The following is a 15,175-nucleotide window of genomic DNA, read 5'->3' as shown; positions in this document are numbered from 1 at the left end:
TTTATAGAATTGTATGTTCCCTTAAATATAACTTGGTAAAAATAATATTTCCTTTGCTTGACTAACTTTTCTTTGTTCCTTAACAAATACCTAGTTAAAACATTTCTAAAACCTTGTTAAACAACCACAATACTCTATTTTTACAAATAAATATAATCCTTGGAACCACATTACTACGCTCAAATGTCTGCATGCTTTTAAATAAATGATTTTCTCTTAAGATTTGTAAAAATTACTATTACACAGTTACAAAAGCCAAATCAGGCTATTATTAAAAATATACATTTTATCGATAAAACTGTAGCTGTCACGAGCCTGGCGTTGCCACTTAGGCGCGCTTTTCGGTTTATTTTAAAATGTTTTAGAAAATAAAATACAGAGTGGTTTATCAGTAAAGGTCCCTACTTCCACCCAATGCCGCCTGTGTTAGCATCGGCTGGAGCACTGGGCGTGGGCTTATAGTCTGGTGGTATGCTGAAGCCAAGCACCTCGAAATTACCGCCAGGGGGACCGGCCGCAGGTCCATTGGTTGGATATGGTGGCGGTTTTTGTGTGGCTGGTGACACAGGATTCGGATTGGGATTACTAAATTTAACAGGAGCAGGAGGCACTGCATCCTGCGCCTTGGGATATAGACTGGGAAAGTTGGCTGCTCCATTCGAACCATTAGTTCCCGGTTTTCCATCGAAGGGGTAGACGGGATATCTTGGCTTAAAGGTGTTGGACTCGAATTGCTCCTCACTGACGTCTTCCATGAAGTTGGGAGACCCTAAAAAGAAGAAATATCTCTTCAAAATAACACTCTTTTTTCTTTTCGGTAAAACCCACCTGGATGAGAAGTTCCATTTGACTGGGACTTTTCCTGGCCGGGTCCCTTGTCATCCGCACTTCCCAAAAGCGGCACTGTGCCAATGGTGAGTGGAAAGTCCATGACCAAGTCGCCACCTCCATGGAGCTTGAAAGTCTTGGCGATGAAGCGCAGTGTATAGCTAACCCGAATGGGATCCTTTTCGCTCTGGGTCGATGGAGTGGTCGGCGGGACCACGAGGTACTCGTCGAACATGGCCTTGTTGTGCTTCAGCACCTCACCGCAGTGTTTGTCCGCCACCCGGGATTCGGTGACCTTCAGCTGCTCCTTCGTTCCCGAAGAGTTCGCGCGATACGAAACGTTCTTCATCAGACGCACCTTCACATCCATGCATTGCACATCCGACTGGTTGTCCAGCACCAGATGGAAGTGGATCTTCTGCCCGGGCACGTAGGCTGAGTAGGAAGTGCTCACGTCCATCACCATGGGCTTATGGGCTCCGAAAATGGAACCCCACCAGAAGCTCTTGGACTCCAGGCGTTGCAGGGGCTCCTAGAAGAATCATAACTTTATTGAAAATTAAAAGGACAAAGGATTTTGGGTGGTTACCTTATACTCCTGCCGCTTGTTCAGATCGTGTGGCAGGATCACCGAGAAGCACTGCTTGAAGGTATTGTTGTAGCGCACGGCACGGTCAATGGTCAGGGTGACCTCGTGCTTGATCTGACCATGTTCCCCGTTGAAGGAGGTGGGTGCATTGGGCGGAATGGTGGTCCGGAAGGGGAAGACGTACTTTCCGGTGGGCAGCTCCAGCTGGGATCCGCCCGCCTGGCCGTAAACCGGCTGGTCAGTGCTGTAGTACACCTCGGTGGTGGTGTGGGTCACCAGTGACTTGGTCGTCTTCCCGTCCTCGCCCACCCGCTCCTCGCTCTCCTGCCAGCGCGTCTCCCCGTACCCATTGATGGTTATAAAGATCGCTGCAATTGATTAAATTCATCTGTGTACTGCCGGGTATGTAATTCAATTATGCATTAAGTTTAATTGCATTTGACCTTTGGGCCTTTGTGTTTTCGGATGTGGGCAGTATTGCATCGGAAAATGGCTTCGCTCAGAAAAGCATTTTGTTAATTGACTAACAATAATTCCGAGAATAATTTAATCATAAGCATAACAAAAAAAAAAGCATGCTATCTAATTAAGTTCACCGCCAGCTTTGAGTTTTGATGTAGTTCGATTTTTGTATACCCTTAAAAACCTATATAAAATCAGATTTAAAAACATCCAACAAGTTAACAACAAATTGTTCCGTAACATTAAAATATCTTGTTAATGAGATTTATTTTCCTCTAATTAAAGCTCTGATAAGTTCGACTTTGTATAACACTATGTTTGACCTTTATTTCCTTTAATTCACTCTAAATGTAGCCCTATAAAGCACAATTCAGAGGTATCGGCACGAATGTGCTGACCAGTAAACTGAATCAGATGTCTAATAATAATAAAACTGTGGACGCAATTTCAAACAAAACTAGTTTTTCTGCCGCTATCAGATATCCGAAGCCAGCCAAGCGGCCCCATGTGTGTTGTACATAATATAATTTACCATATATACACACAGAAGTATCTTTCAAACAGATCCACCGGTAACAATAACAAAAGCATCGGACAACAAAACACCAGCAATATTAATGACGACGCGACTACGCAACGAAAGTGGATGGGAATGGTGTGGGAATCTGAATTTGAATGGGGATGGAGAACCATGACGTCATGGCTGCGCGCCTATAGAATACTGCGTCTTCCGCGTGTCTTCAACTTACATCGAATGGTTTTCGGACGCTCCGTAACCAGTTCGGCGGTTCCGGAGATTAGCTGACCGGCTTGGTAGACCCCCAGGGGATTGTTGTCGAAGGCGAAGGTCACCTTGCTGCTCATCTCGTCCAGAACTTGGTCCTTGGCAACGGCGGTATCAGGCGGTATCGGTGTCCGGATATCAAGTTCCTTTGTTGTTTGCTTTCTTGATAGTTGTTGGGAGTGGTTGGTGGCCGGGGACTTGGGGTCGGAGCGAAGCAATTTAGCTCGCGAGCACCGAACGCGAGCAGCTCTGGCTTAATACTGATTTCTCGAAAGCCACCGGCGAACTTGGAGGCCGTTTTTTGTGTGTGAGAGAATGTTTGCGAAGGGAGAAGTGGAGGAAAAACGGGGAAGCACACGGAAAATTAGAGGAAGTTTTAGATACATGCGTTCAAGGATAATATTCGGGTTATATAATATGCAATGTGTATTAATAAAATCCCGATTTTATTTTTTCTCGATTTTGTGTTTAATAATAAAAAATATATAATTTCTAATATTAGAAAGAACATACTTGAAAATTTGATTAAAAATGTATCACAACTCTTTGTATATTTCATCTTTGTTACCTGAAAAAGGGTATTACATTCGTTGAATAGTATGCAACAGGTAAAGAGTTAAAAAGCGTTTTCGACTCTATAAAGTATATACATATATGCCCTATCAAAATCTGTCTATTATGAACGCTAAGATCTTAGAAAGTATCAATTCTGAAGAGTTGGGATTAGGAATGCAGATTTTTAGATACATTTAAAAATTTCTCCCGCCAAACCATTCAAAGTTCTGCAAGTCGAGCGGTTCAATCGCCTGCCCACCAGGTGGCAACGCCGCGCAACAGCTGTTTCTGCTATCGGACCATCGCTCTCCGGGTAATCGAAAGAGAGCTGCAGCTACACAAAAGCGTAACTCTCGGATCTCGTAAATTTATAAGAAATTTAATTATCCAACCCGCCCGCGGTCGGCAGCAATCGAATCAAATTGGCCCGGGGTGTGCGACAAACACTTGTGGGTCACTGCAAATTGCTAGCCATCTAGCTAGCCGAAGAACTGGCCGCAGTCAGCGCGAAAAGCTTCCGCTCCCCGCGCGCAGTGTGTGTAGTAAAACTAAATCGTACGCCGTAAATCGTAAATCGTGAATCGCTGTGGTTGTGGTCGAGTGCGTGTGGTGGTGCTGCTGTTCTGCATATACCTCAGGGTGGTGCGCGCGGTCATCGGCGGTGCACTGCATCCGCGCTCCTATGTGGCGGCATTTTGATGACGAAATTATTTTTGGATAAGTGTTTGATGAGCGTGGCCAAACCGGAGGAGTCATCACCATCAGCGGCAGCGGCGGCGGCGGCGGCAGAAGAATGGAGAGCGAGCGGTTGCGAATCACGCTGGACAGCGCGGATCGGGTTTACTTTGCGGGCGACATAATTCGCGGAGAGATCTGGATGAACGTGAGCAAGCGCACCAAAATACGCGGTAAGTGGCAGTCGGGCATACCCATCCATTTCCTGGCAGCCCCATCGCAAAGCCCGGCTTGCATCATCCGTGACTCAGGTAGCAAGGCACAGAGAGAAAAAGTATGATAACACTATTGAAAGCAAGTTGATCAAAGATAAGAGTGGGGTTAATGCAATTGACATGACAATTTCTGTCTTTTGTTTTCAATTGTACTTTCCCTATTATAGTTTTGTATAATAAGGCAAAGATCTGTTATTTGATTAAAAAAGTAAGCAACTGTTACATTCTATTAAAACAGTTGTCCATAGAAAACAGCTCTCTTCATAGTCTGCCGCCACACAAACAGTGTACCACCATTGATAAGGTTGCCCTGTGCAAATTGCTCATACGAAATGCCATTGCATTGCGTGCCAATCGCCGGCTTGAAACCATCTAATGCAAATAGTATTTATTTCATCCTAACATTACTCACCGAATCGAAACTTTTTTTCTGTTTTGTCAGCGGTTTTAACCCATTGTTTGCCCGCTGGCCAGCTGGACTTTCGTTGCGGCCCCATTCGCACAAACAAAGAACTCCATCAGTTAACAAAGCACAGCGGCCATTTTATGGGGCTATCCCCTAGACCCACCCTCCGCCCCTTCCCCCCGAGGTTCTCGCTCGCAAATTCCTCCAATTGCCTTCTGCACTCGCCTTCCATTCATCGATAAGCATTCAATTGCATTTGCAATTGAATTTGCTCTCGTTCTTCTTGAGCACTGGCATTTGTTTCAGGAAATGCCAAGCGAAACGCAACGCACGCGTGCGAGCGGGAGGGCCAGAGGGTGGGGGCGCGTGTGCGAGGAGGGGCGCACGATGTTGGCGTGCCGAAATTGCCGTAATATGGGGCCAAGCGCAAAGTCAGGTCTAAGAGAAAGAGAGGTGGGAGAGCGCTCTCAGCACAGTGGAGGTCACAAAAGAGTGCTTTTTAAATATTTGAACTCAAATTAAAAAATTATTATAGGCATTAAAAAAATACATTTTTTCATACGTTTGCAAAACATTTTAAAAAGGTGGGAATGTATATATGGATAAGAATAAATAATTCAAAAAAAATAACAAATATTTTCCATGTAATTTTTTATCTCTTAAATAATTATTAAAACATCCAATTAACTTTTTTAATAAAGCTCAAAAATAATATTTAAACCCTAGCCAATTGAGCGACCCTCCACCGTATCCCAGGCGCCTCTCTGTTGTGATTTGCCTCTGTGCAGGTGTGCGTGAGAACTTCCCAGCAGCTGGTGCGTTGCATGTGTGGGTGAGAACGAGAGTCAATGGGAGCGCCACACTATCCCGCATCTTTCGGGTTTTGATGCGCTACGCGATAAAAAGCAGGGCATTTGGGTGACATCAGGTGAAGCCATAAGTGCTGACTTCAGGCGGCGGCCCAAGTGTTTGTGGACCGCGGGCTAAAAATAGACGGACGCCTGTCCGTTAACTGCCCCAAAGTCAAAGGCGGTCGTTACGTTATCAGCGCAATATAACAAACGCGATTTATTATCAGAGCACAGACTACAAGTACAAAAATATGCTTATAAAAAAGGGGGAGCTGCAAGACATTTTCATGAGGGGGAATGCTTGGTGTGGAAAACAAGGACTACACGATGACAGCTGCCACATTGTAAGGCTTCGCAATTACATTAATTATACGCCTGTTTCTCCAAACCCGGCCCATACATATTACATACGTACTCGCTTCTACATATATATATATCTAAATGTGTTTATGCACTTAATTGAACACAGCAGTTTATCGTTAGTTTGTGCACAATGGATGAAATTCCGGGTGGTCCCATTACGCATTCATGCGGTCCCTGAGGAAGAGCTCCATCCGCGGCCAGATCTCCTTGGTCTGCCTGCCCTTGAAGGTGGCCACCAGGCCCTTCTCCTTGTACCAGGCTATCACTGGACTCATCAGTTCGTCGTACAGCTCCAGCCGCCTGGCCACCACATGTGGCTTGTCGTCCTCACGCTGAGTCAGCGGTTCTCCCGTGACATCGTCTTTGCCCGGCACCTTGGGATCCTGGAAGCCTATGTTGTACACCCTGCCGGAGGGCGCGTGAATCCAGCGGTTCTTGACCCGATCGATGATCACATCGTGTGGAATGTCCAGCGTGATGACTGCATCGATCTGCTCCCGAGCCTCCAGGGCCTGGGCCTGGGCGATGTTGCGCGGGAATCCGTCCAGGATGTACGACCTGTTGCCCACCTCGGTGATGCGGGCCAGCATAGTCTTGGTCACGATCGAGTCCGGCACCAGTTTGCCGTCGGCGATGAACTGCTTGGCCTTCTTGCCCAGCTCCGTGTTCTTCACGATGTTCTGGCGCAGAATGTCACCCGTGGAGATGTGGACGCATCCGTGGTTCTTGCAGATCAGCTCGGAAATAGTTCCCTTGCCCGAGCCGGGGGCTCCGATTATCACAGCGCGAAAGATTTTCGTGTACATGTCTAAGCTCTACTTCTGTCTACCTCTGCTTTTGAGCTGTAAGACAAAGATACAGAGTAATTATAGTTTAAAGTATTAAAAAGTGCTGAAAAAGTAGAACATAAAGGGATCTCTAGTTTAAAAGGTTTTTTTCTAAAGTTATTTACAAATGTAATAATGTTCTGTAGGGTGAATAACTGATAATCCTTCTGCCAGCACCGAAAATAGTTTTAAACCAAATTCAGTTGTTGACCACATTCGACAATCTTTATGGGCGCGATTAGATTAGCAAGCACGCCACAATTGTTTGATACAAAGGTGATGAAGCAAGGTCATAGTTTTCGCTCTTTGCCAGAAAGTGTGTTTTATGACTAATCACGGGAATCGAGCAAAAGATTCCATTCAATATGTGTGACCACCGCACTGCAATAAAGAGATATATAGCACTTGTCAGCTGCCGAGGGACGCCGTAAATCAATATGCCGCTTGGCAACAAGTGTAGCGCACTCACGCCCGAGAGCGGCAGCAACAGCAACAACTACAGCAAACAAGCGTGGCTTTTCAGCCTTCTGTTCTTTGTCTTCGTACAACCAGATATTGTTGTTGTTGTTGTTGTTGTTGTCACCCGCTTATCGTCCAAAGTCCACACGGAAAATTATTGAATGTGTAGGTTCAATGTCGCGCGTGTTGTGCGATTTTTATGCAATTCTGCATTTCTGCACTTCACCGTGGCCCTGCACTTTTTCACTTGCTACTGGCTTTTGTTGTTATGTTTGTTATGTAAATTAGCAGCTCGTAAATCACCTTCTTCTGCACTCACACGGCACTTGGGTTTTTGGGGAAAATTTCGGTTGTGCGCCGACCACGTATCTCGGTAGCAATTCTCGCCCGCGTACTAATTGTGCGATAACTTGTCGCCGTTATAGTATTCTAATTTGGTGTCCGCAGCTGCGGCGTCCGCCTTGTGTGTTCTGTGTTGTTTTTCTTGTTCCGCTGCTGCCGGCTGGCGAATATCAAATGAAGCCAGTCGTTATCTTTCGTGAGTGTTTGGCCTGGCTCTTGTTGTTTAGCTTCCAGGCTTCCGACACTCTCCCTCTCCTTTTAGCGCTCGCGATGCCCCAACTAACAGCCGGTTGTTAGCCCTCTCTCTATATCGCTCTCCAGCTCTCGCACTTGCAAAAGTGCAGTGTGAATAGGGTGTGTGATGGGGGGCGCTCCCGCGCTCTTCGGGCAATGTGCTCTCTTTGGCACTCTCTCACTGGGCTTCCTTTGGGGAAAAGTGCAGTTTGAACTTCAATTTAGATTCCTTCCATATGCAAAATGTATAATATCTGAAATAAAAAACTACAAACTAGTTTTTTACTTTCTTAGGTTCAGTTGACAACTATTAATTGATTGATTTTACAAGGGGTTTATTCATAGTACTTACATTTTCAGTAGTTCTAATGGGGCGGAGTTAGTTGTGTGATTTTCTTTTATCGGTGCTAAAAAATTATATATCTGTATAATGTAATTTTTGTCTACAAGGAGTAATTTTCTGAAAAATATATTTAAAAATCTTTACTATACTAAATAAATTTTAATAAGGACAGTTTACGTTAATTTTTCTTATACTGTTTTTTTGTGGGAAAAAAACTTAATTTAATAGCAGTTTCAACAATAAATTTTGTTATTATCCTGTTTCTAAATTTATTCTGAATGATATTATGTGTAATACTTACCTGATAGATTTGGTAGGCGACATCTTGTGAAACGAGCACAAGTCTATAAAAATTATTCATATTTTTTTTCCAAAGATTTGCTTTTGTTTTTTTTTTTTCATCGTTTGTGGATTTCTTTTTCAATAAACGTTTTCCATCTTCAATTAATTGGGAAAAATGATCAAAGACATCTTGCAAAATTCGTAGACTATTATAATATTTCAAGACATTTTTCAATAAAAATAATAGTTATAACTTACCAATATATACATTTCATCTGAAAGTCAACTTCACAAAAAACAAAACCGTAAAAAACCATTTACACGATTTCTCTTAATCAAAAGTTTAAGAATAAATATTGAACACTTTTGTTGATTTTTGCATGCAAGTCACGCCGAATTCAGCTTTGTAAGCTTCTTTATTTAGTGATCAGAGAACTCTTCCCAGGGGAGCGTATTACAAACTTGTATATCAAATTCAAATGTATTTTATGAGCTAAGAGGAAACGTAACACTCGTAGTACGTGTGAGCTTCGAGCACCCTACTCCTTGACTTCCTTGGCGGCCTCGACGAGCTCCTGTTTGCGCTCCTTCTGCGCCTCCTTGATCATTTTCTCCACCTGCTCGACGGCGGGCTCAGCATCGGTCACCGGTTTGGCAACCTCCTTGTCATTTCCACCATCTTTCTCCGGCGAAGCTGCTTTGGAATTCCGCTCATCCTTGCCGTTGGGCTCCACGGCGCGGGAAACACTGCGTGTGTCGTGATTGTACCAGGAGTACTTGCTGCGATTGATGGCGCCACGACCACGGCCCCTACCCCACGGTGGGTAGCGCGAGTGATGGCGCGGGCTCAGGCTGCGTGAACGGGAGCGACTCCGGGAGCGTGTGCGTCGATAGCGGGACGCCGGCGATGGTGTGCGACGTGGCACAAATGGCGAGGGCGTGCGGCGGTTGACGAAGGGTGAGGGCGAGCGCCTGGGCACGAAGGGCGATGGAGTCCTGCGACGATGGAAGGATCGCGAGCGGCGATCTCGGCGGTACCGATAGCGTCCTACCACAAAGCGATTCCCGTAGCGCCGTGGCGAGGGACTGCGAGAACGCGAGTAGCTGCGACGCCGGCGGGACCGCGACCTGCTTCTAGACCTGGATCTGGAGTCAGATCGCGAGCCACGACGACGGCTCCGCTGACGCGAGCGCGAGTTCCTTCCGCGACGACGATGGCGTGAGCGACTACGCGAGCGACTCCGACTCCGGCTGCGACTGCGAGAGCTGCTGCTCCTTCCGCTCCTGAGTGGTTCCGCTGGCGCCGCCAGACGCAGCATGCCCAGCTTGTCCATCTGCAGCGGTCGTTTTTTGATCTGAAAAGAGAGCTTGGGTGCCGGCTCCGGTGGCTTCTTTTGCTCCTGATACTTGGGCGCTGGCGGTGGATGGTCGCCTCCAAATGCGGCGGCCGCATGACGCGATGTGCTGGGTCCCATGGCATCATAGCTCGGTTTTTTGCCTGGAGCTGTTATTTTTTTCATCGGCGGTGGGGGAGGCGGTGAGTCTCCTCCTCCACTTGCATCTTTTAGATAGTTTTTGATCTTGGCTTTAAGTTCCGCCTCACTGCTGGTGGTGTTCATCAGCCTAAAAGCAACACAAAGCAGGGGTAATATATCGAGTCTTCAGGAAATGAACTGTACTCGCATCGCAATTGAAATAAGCTTCATTTGTGAAGCAAATACAGCTTGGGAGTTCAGCTAAATTCTAATCAAGGTACATACTTGTCTTGTCTATCACAGTGGGTTAGGCAGGGAGATCTCAAGAGAATGTATATTTGTTGTGCAAGGAGCATCTTTTGCTGCAACACTCACCTGATGGCCTCCTGAAAGTCTATCTTCTTGAGCAACTCCAAGGGATCCCCTAGCTCGGACTTGGTCCTGGACCTCCTCTTCTCCTTCTTGTCCTTTTTTTTCTTTCCCTTCTTCTTGGCCTTCTTATGCTTGCTAGCCTCCCGCAGCAGCTTTCTCACACTGGTCACGGTTTCATCATCGTCCAGCCGGAACTCATTGGCTTTTTTGGCATCGATGACGGCCAACTTTTCCTCACCCGCCGTTTGTTGCGCATAGAATGGCTGACTGATGTTGGGCTTGACCTTTCCAGCTAAAATTGGTAATGGATTATAGATTGGATCATCGGAGAAAAGAATGAGTGCTTCATCTTTAAACGCTTGCACTGAACCCATACATGTACTCACCCTTATCATCGCTTTCACTATCACTGCCACTCGATGAGGTGGACTCGTCCGAGGAGGCGCCACCGGCCGGGTTGTTCCCGTCGGCGCTCACTCTATGCTTACCGTCTCCACTCCGCTGCAGTGCGTCCAGCGACTGGCGTGCCTCCTCGTGCTGCGGCAGCAGGTTCAAGCAGTCACTGTACGCCTTGACCGCCTCGGGTATGCGGTTCTCCTCCTCATAGCTACGACCCAGGGCCACTAGCGTTTCGCCCATGTACTTGCGCGCGTTCACATGATACTTGTTCAAGTGCAGAGCCTTTTCAAAGTCCTGCAGTCCCTTTAGGAAGCTGCCGCGGTTCGCGTAGAGGGCACCGCGGGCCACCAGACCCTCAACATTGCGCGGATCAATGTTCAGAGCCTTGTTCAGGCACTGAAAAGCTTCGACCTGCTGGCCGTTCTTAAAGTGCTCGATGCCATCAGCCACGGAGCTGATCAATGAAGGTGTCGATTGCGATAAGGTGTGCGAATGATGGAATGACATACACTACAGCTTTAAGTCGGAAGTTAAACTTACCGGAAGGCCCATTGGGAGGCCTGCTTCTGTCGCAGCTCAGCGGCGTTTTCCGCTTCCGGAAATCCCGCCTTCAGATGGCTCATCAGTGAAAAATTCTCATTGGGCTGCAAGCCGTTTATCTGGAACAGCAAATCATAGTTTGGATTTTCAAACTCCAAGGCTGCGTTTAGATCGTCCTCATAGTGCGTGGCAGAGGGATGCTCCAGGTTATGGATTTTACTGTGGGAAAGGTGTTGGTTAGACAGCGTTTATGATGGGCTTTCAACAGATGAAGTTCCTCGCTTTACCGATAATACTTGGGCAACTCATTGAGGTCGCACAGACCAAACTTCAATTCCGGCGGTTGGTTGTACATGCCGATCATGTTGAGGCTAAGCCGCTCGGTGTCCGCGGATATGCTGTTGATCTCGCAGCGCAGGATGTCATTTTGGGCAAAGGTACGCGGGTTTCCCTGCTTGTCCAGGGGCAAGGGACCCCAGTAGTCCTGCAGGATCATGGCCTAGAACGAAAGAGTGGTTAGATAGGGGTTTATTGACTCTTTTTATCCAATTTATGTAAAGGTTTAGATAATAAATAGGTAAGATAATGCATTTTGTTGCTCAAAAAGGTAAACCTTATTACCTTAATAGGTATGTCAGCTAGGTAGGCGTGCTTGGGTTCGGCGGAGCAGAGAGGCTTCACCAAAAGCCGGTTGCCATTGAGCAGCCTGGTCACCTGGGTGTAGATGATGTCGCCCTGTTTCAGGGCAGCCAGGCGGTGGGCCCACCCTTTGCGCTTGTCCTTTACATTGAGATAGAACTCGAGGGGCGGCATCTGGGCCATGTGGGTGTTGGCTGAAAAAAGGGTGTTGCAATTGAGTTATCGCTGTGTAAGGTCAGGGACTACAATCCAAACCCACCTTGTGCCAGCACGGAATCCTCCATAACATTGGCCACCATAGTGCGATCGTACAGGTCGGTGGCCTTCCGCGCCAGAAACTGGTGCATCTTCAGCCGCTTGGCCCGCTCCTGGAAGGTGAAGTACTTCTGGCGCTCCTGGTAGACCCCGAAGTTCACCTGCGTGAGGCCCATCAGCCGCAGGTCGTCCACGCCCCGCTCATCGTCCCAGATCTTCTGCAGCGGCTGCCCGTGGTAGCCCAGGGCATGGGCAATGTACTCGAAGTTCATCTTTGCAGCGCCGCCTCTTTCGCTTTACACCATTTAAAGTTGAGGCGATGCCTCCTCAAAGGGCACAGGGGACGGGCGCAGAAAGGCCGACACTTGATTTAGCCGCTCGCGGCTAAATTTAACTGCGCACACTCTGCTATCGAGCACTTTAACCAACTGAGACAATTGGCCTCTATGATTTTGTCTACTTGCAACACAATTGATGGGTTTTTCGCATGAATTTAGCTGCAAAAAGAATTTTCGTATTGGCTTGCTGTGTGACCAGAAATAAGCCACAAAATAAAACCTTACAGAATTCCACAAACGGTCTTACTAAAGGGTGAGTGTCTTCGCTAAGAAGGCGGATACGGATACGGATATAGTGACCATTTGGCATGATTATGGTATATTTTTAGTATTTTATTTGTTTTGGCGCGCAGTTCAAATATTACTCAAATAAACAAATTTTAAGTAGTAAAAGAAATGTAATAATGAATAATAATTTTACAATATCTTATTTATTAATATCTTTTGCTTTCAGCGATCAAGGTGCAGGTCACCGGCAAGGGCAAGTGCAAGTGGATGGAGATCCTGCGCAAGAACTCGAACAACAACGAGTACTCCCGCAGCCTGTTCTACACCAGCAAGGAGGTGTACGAGCACAGCGAAACTCCCCTCCCAGACTTCGAGCCACGTGGCCTGGAGCTCTCGCCCGGGGAGCATACGTTCATCTTCGAGGTGGCGCTGGGTCGCCAACTCCCCTCGAGCTTTAAGGGCAGCTATGGCGGCATCAAGTACAAGATGCGCGTGCTCATCCAGCGGCCGTGGACCTTCGATGAGCGGCACACGATTCCGTTCACCGTGGTGAAGAACATGCCGCTGCAGCCCTCGCAACGCAGTATTCCCAGTTCGCTGGAGAAGCAGGTGACCAAGACGATCAGCTTGTTTGGCACACGGCCCATCACCTTGCTGGCCCTTTTGCCGGAGGACTTTGCGGTGCGCGGCGAGCCGCTGAGGATTTGCGCCACTGTGATCAACAACAGCACCACCGCCGTGGAGAAGCTGCGCTTCAGTGTCCTCCAGTATGTGACCTACTACAGCCATGTGCCGCTGCGGGTGCAGAAGGTGGAGTGCATTGCGGTGGCCACCAAGGAGACGGGCTCGGTGCAAAAGAAGACCGAGCGCAGCTTTGCCCACGAGCTGCTGCTGCCCGAAGGCGCCCAGCCCACGGATGAGCAGATGAGCGGCGTTATTACCATCGTTTACGAGCTGCGCGTAGAGGCAGTGCTGCGGGGATTCTTCAAGAACCTGATCCTGAATCTTCCCTTCAAGGTGTACTCGCAGGATACGTCGAACAGGCTGAATTCGATGCGTCCGCCGCCTCCACCACGGCCCAACGACGGGCCACCCGGTCCGGATGCGGGCTCCGGCAATCCCTTTGAGCCCGCCCTGCCGGTCTATCCCTCGCTGGACTCCTCCATCGGCTCGCCCTCGCACTCCTCGCAGTTCAGCGAGTGCAGCTCCATCAACTCGATAACCTCGGACTCGTCGGCGGCCACTCTGAGTCCCGCCGTGGGCGGAGGAGCCGGCGGCATGGAGCTTTCCTACACCTCGGGCTCGCAGTCCTCGCAGTATGGAAGTCCCTCGGCCAGGACCAGTCTGCGCAGCTCCAATGTGCCCTACATGCCGTACCCGTCCAGTCCCCTGATGGTGCAGTCGTATCCGCCACCACACGTGCCCGCCTACCCGATGCCGGAGTCACCGCAGTACTCGCTCCTTGCCCTGACACCACCGCCGACTGGAGCCGCTCCTGCGACAGCCAATGGAGCAGTAGGAGGTGGAGGTGGCGGAGGAGCAGCACCGGGCTACAGCCAACTGCCATCCACCTCGACCTCAGCCTCGTTTCTTCAGCCTCGCCAGGCTCCTGGAGCCCATGAGTTGCGTAAGTTGCAATGGAATCATTTTATATATATTTTATGATAGGATTAAATTTACTACCTTATAATTTTTATAATCTTATTATCTTTTATATCTATTTTTCAGCACCTTCCTACGAAGAGCTCTTTGGCTTGGCCAACGCCCCTCCTGGAACTCCAAAGTAGGGAGCGATCGACAGTCTCGAGCAGCCACCCAGTTACGTCCAAGCTTTGCCTAGACATAGAGCTTCAGGTTTACTTTATAGTGTTATAGAGTATCAAAATATCGAATATATCTTAGAACGGCTACGCTTCGAGCACAAACCATTTGCAATTTGTGCACAAATCAAGCGCACTGTGTAACTACCAAGAATTCATTTGATTCGGCTTTAATCTTCCATCCAAAAGTTATCTTTTTGATGTAAATTATTATTTATTTGCACTGAGTTTAAGTTGTTTTGGATAAGGCAAATAGTTTCTTAAACTTGTCAAAGTAAGATATTGAAAATCTTGTACAACTGATTTTCTTCAAGTATAATCGAAAACAAGAGGTTACATAAATAATTGTTTTACACATGTGCTTATTTTTTCTTGTTTCATTTGCGCATATTTTAGTGACTTATTTACACATTGCTAAATGTTGTTTTTCAATAATGTTTCACAATCAGCTGTTTGCGTACTACTTATAATAATGTTTATGATCTTGACAATAAACAGGACAACTTATTTGCCTTCTCCACTTAAATTAGAGTTTGAGCTTGAAACATAATTGTATCCTTAACCAGAAAATATAAATAGTCAGCTTGTTGAAGCGAGGTAGATAGAATCACAAGCGAAACCTATTTGGAATTTAGGCAAAAAGCAATTTAACAATGTATACATATTATAACCGAACAAATTCGAAATTAGTTGAAAATTAATCTATGAAATTGCATAACAAATTATTTAGGTACAAGCGAATTTTTTTCTAAATAATTTACAAGAATTTAATGAAACCTTGGAAAAGTCTGTCTTCGGTTAAACTTGATTATCGAATGTACTCTCCGCAGACTT

The 15,175-nt window shown here is 47.1% G+C and overlaps 4 protein-coding genes across 6 annotated transcripts; 1 reads left to right on the top strand and 3 right to left on the bottom strand.

The window, feature by feature from the left end:
• Window positions 1–284: 284 nt before the first annotated feature.
• Window positions 285–2,926, bottom strand: LOC108024874 (arrestin domain-containing protein 1). Its single transcript, XM_017095019.3, has 4 exons — window positions 2,629–2,926; window positions 1,418–1,785; window positions 829–1,360; window positions 285–769 (listed from the first exon to the last, which is right to left on the bottom strand). Exons 1-4 carry the CDS (start codon window positions 2,741–2,743, stop codon window positions 402–404), a joined length of 1,383 nt encoding a protein of 460 aa, XP_016950508.1. The 5' UTR covers window positions 2,744–2,926; the 3' UTR covers window positions 285–401.
• A 616-nt stretch (window positions 2,927–3,542) lies between these two features.
• On the top strand, window positions 3,543–14,867 carry LOC108024638 (arrestin domain-containing protein 17). The gene is made up of 3 exons (XM_017094684.2): window positions 3,543–4,126; window positions 12,748–14,148; window positions 14,250–14,867. Exons 1-3 carry the CDS (start codon window positions 4,012–4,014, stop codon window positions 14,306–14,308), a joined length of 1,575 nt encoding a protein of 524 aa, XP_016950173.1. The 5' UTR covers window positions 3,543–4,011; the 3' UTR covers window positions 14,309–14,867.
• Window positions 5,611–11,209, bottom strand: LOC108024639 (GTP:AMP phosphotransferase AK3, mitochondrial). 3 transcript variants are annotated; one of them, XM_017094687.3, is made up of 2 exons: window positions 11,062–11,209; window positions 5,611–6,630 (listed from the first exon to the last, which is right to left on the bottom strand). In XM_017094687.3, the coding sequence occupies exon 2, from the start codon at window positions 6,592–6,594 to the stop codon at window positions 5,944–5,946; it is 651 nt and encodes a 216-aa protein (XP_016950176.1). In that variant the 5' UTR covers window positions 6,595–6,630; window positions 11,062–11,209; the 3' UTR covers window positions 5,611–5,943. The 3 variants fall into 3 exon arrangements, with proteins under 3 accessions (XP_016950176.1, XP_016950174.1, XP_016950175.1); XM_017094685.2 differs by lacking the exon at window positions 11,062–11,209 and adding an exon at window positions 7,378–7,944; XM_017094686.3 differs by lacking the exon at window positions 11,062–11,209 and adding an exon at window positions 7,394–7,944.
• Window positions 8,641–12,501, bottom strand: LOC108024637 (tetratricopeptide repeat protein 14 homolog). The gene is made up of 7 exons (XM_050888783.1): window positions 11,960–12,501; window positions 11,683–11,894; window positions 11,349–11,560; window positions 11,062–11,280; window positions 10,509–10,975; window positions 10,126–10,414; window positions 8,641–9,898 (listed from the first exon to the last, which is right to left on the bottom strand). The coding sequence occupies exons 1-7, from the start codon at window positions 12,225–12,227 to the stop codon at window positions 8,815–8,817; spliced, it is 2,751 nt and encodes a 916-aa protein (XP_050744740.1). The 5' UTR covers window positions 12,228–12,501; the 3' UTR covers window positions 8,641–8,814.
• Window positions 14,868–15,175: the final 308 nt, after the last annotated feature.

This window comes from Drosophila biarmipes, chromosome 3R, assembly GCF_025231255.1.
Source record: "Drosophila biarmipes strain raj3 chromosome 3R, RU_DBia_V1.1, whole genome shotgun sequence".
Classification (NCBI taxonomy): domain Eukaryota; kingdom Metazoa; phylum Arthropoda; class Insecta; order Diptera; family Drosophilidae; genus Drosophila; species Drosophila biarmipes.
The sequence above is the reverse complement of the archived record's forward strand: the minus strand, read 5'-3'. Positions and strand labels throughout refer to the sequence as shown.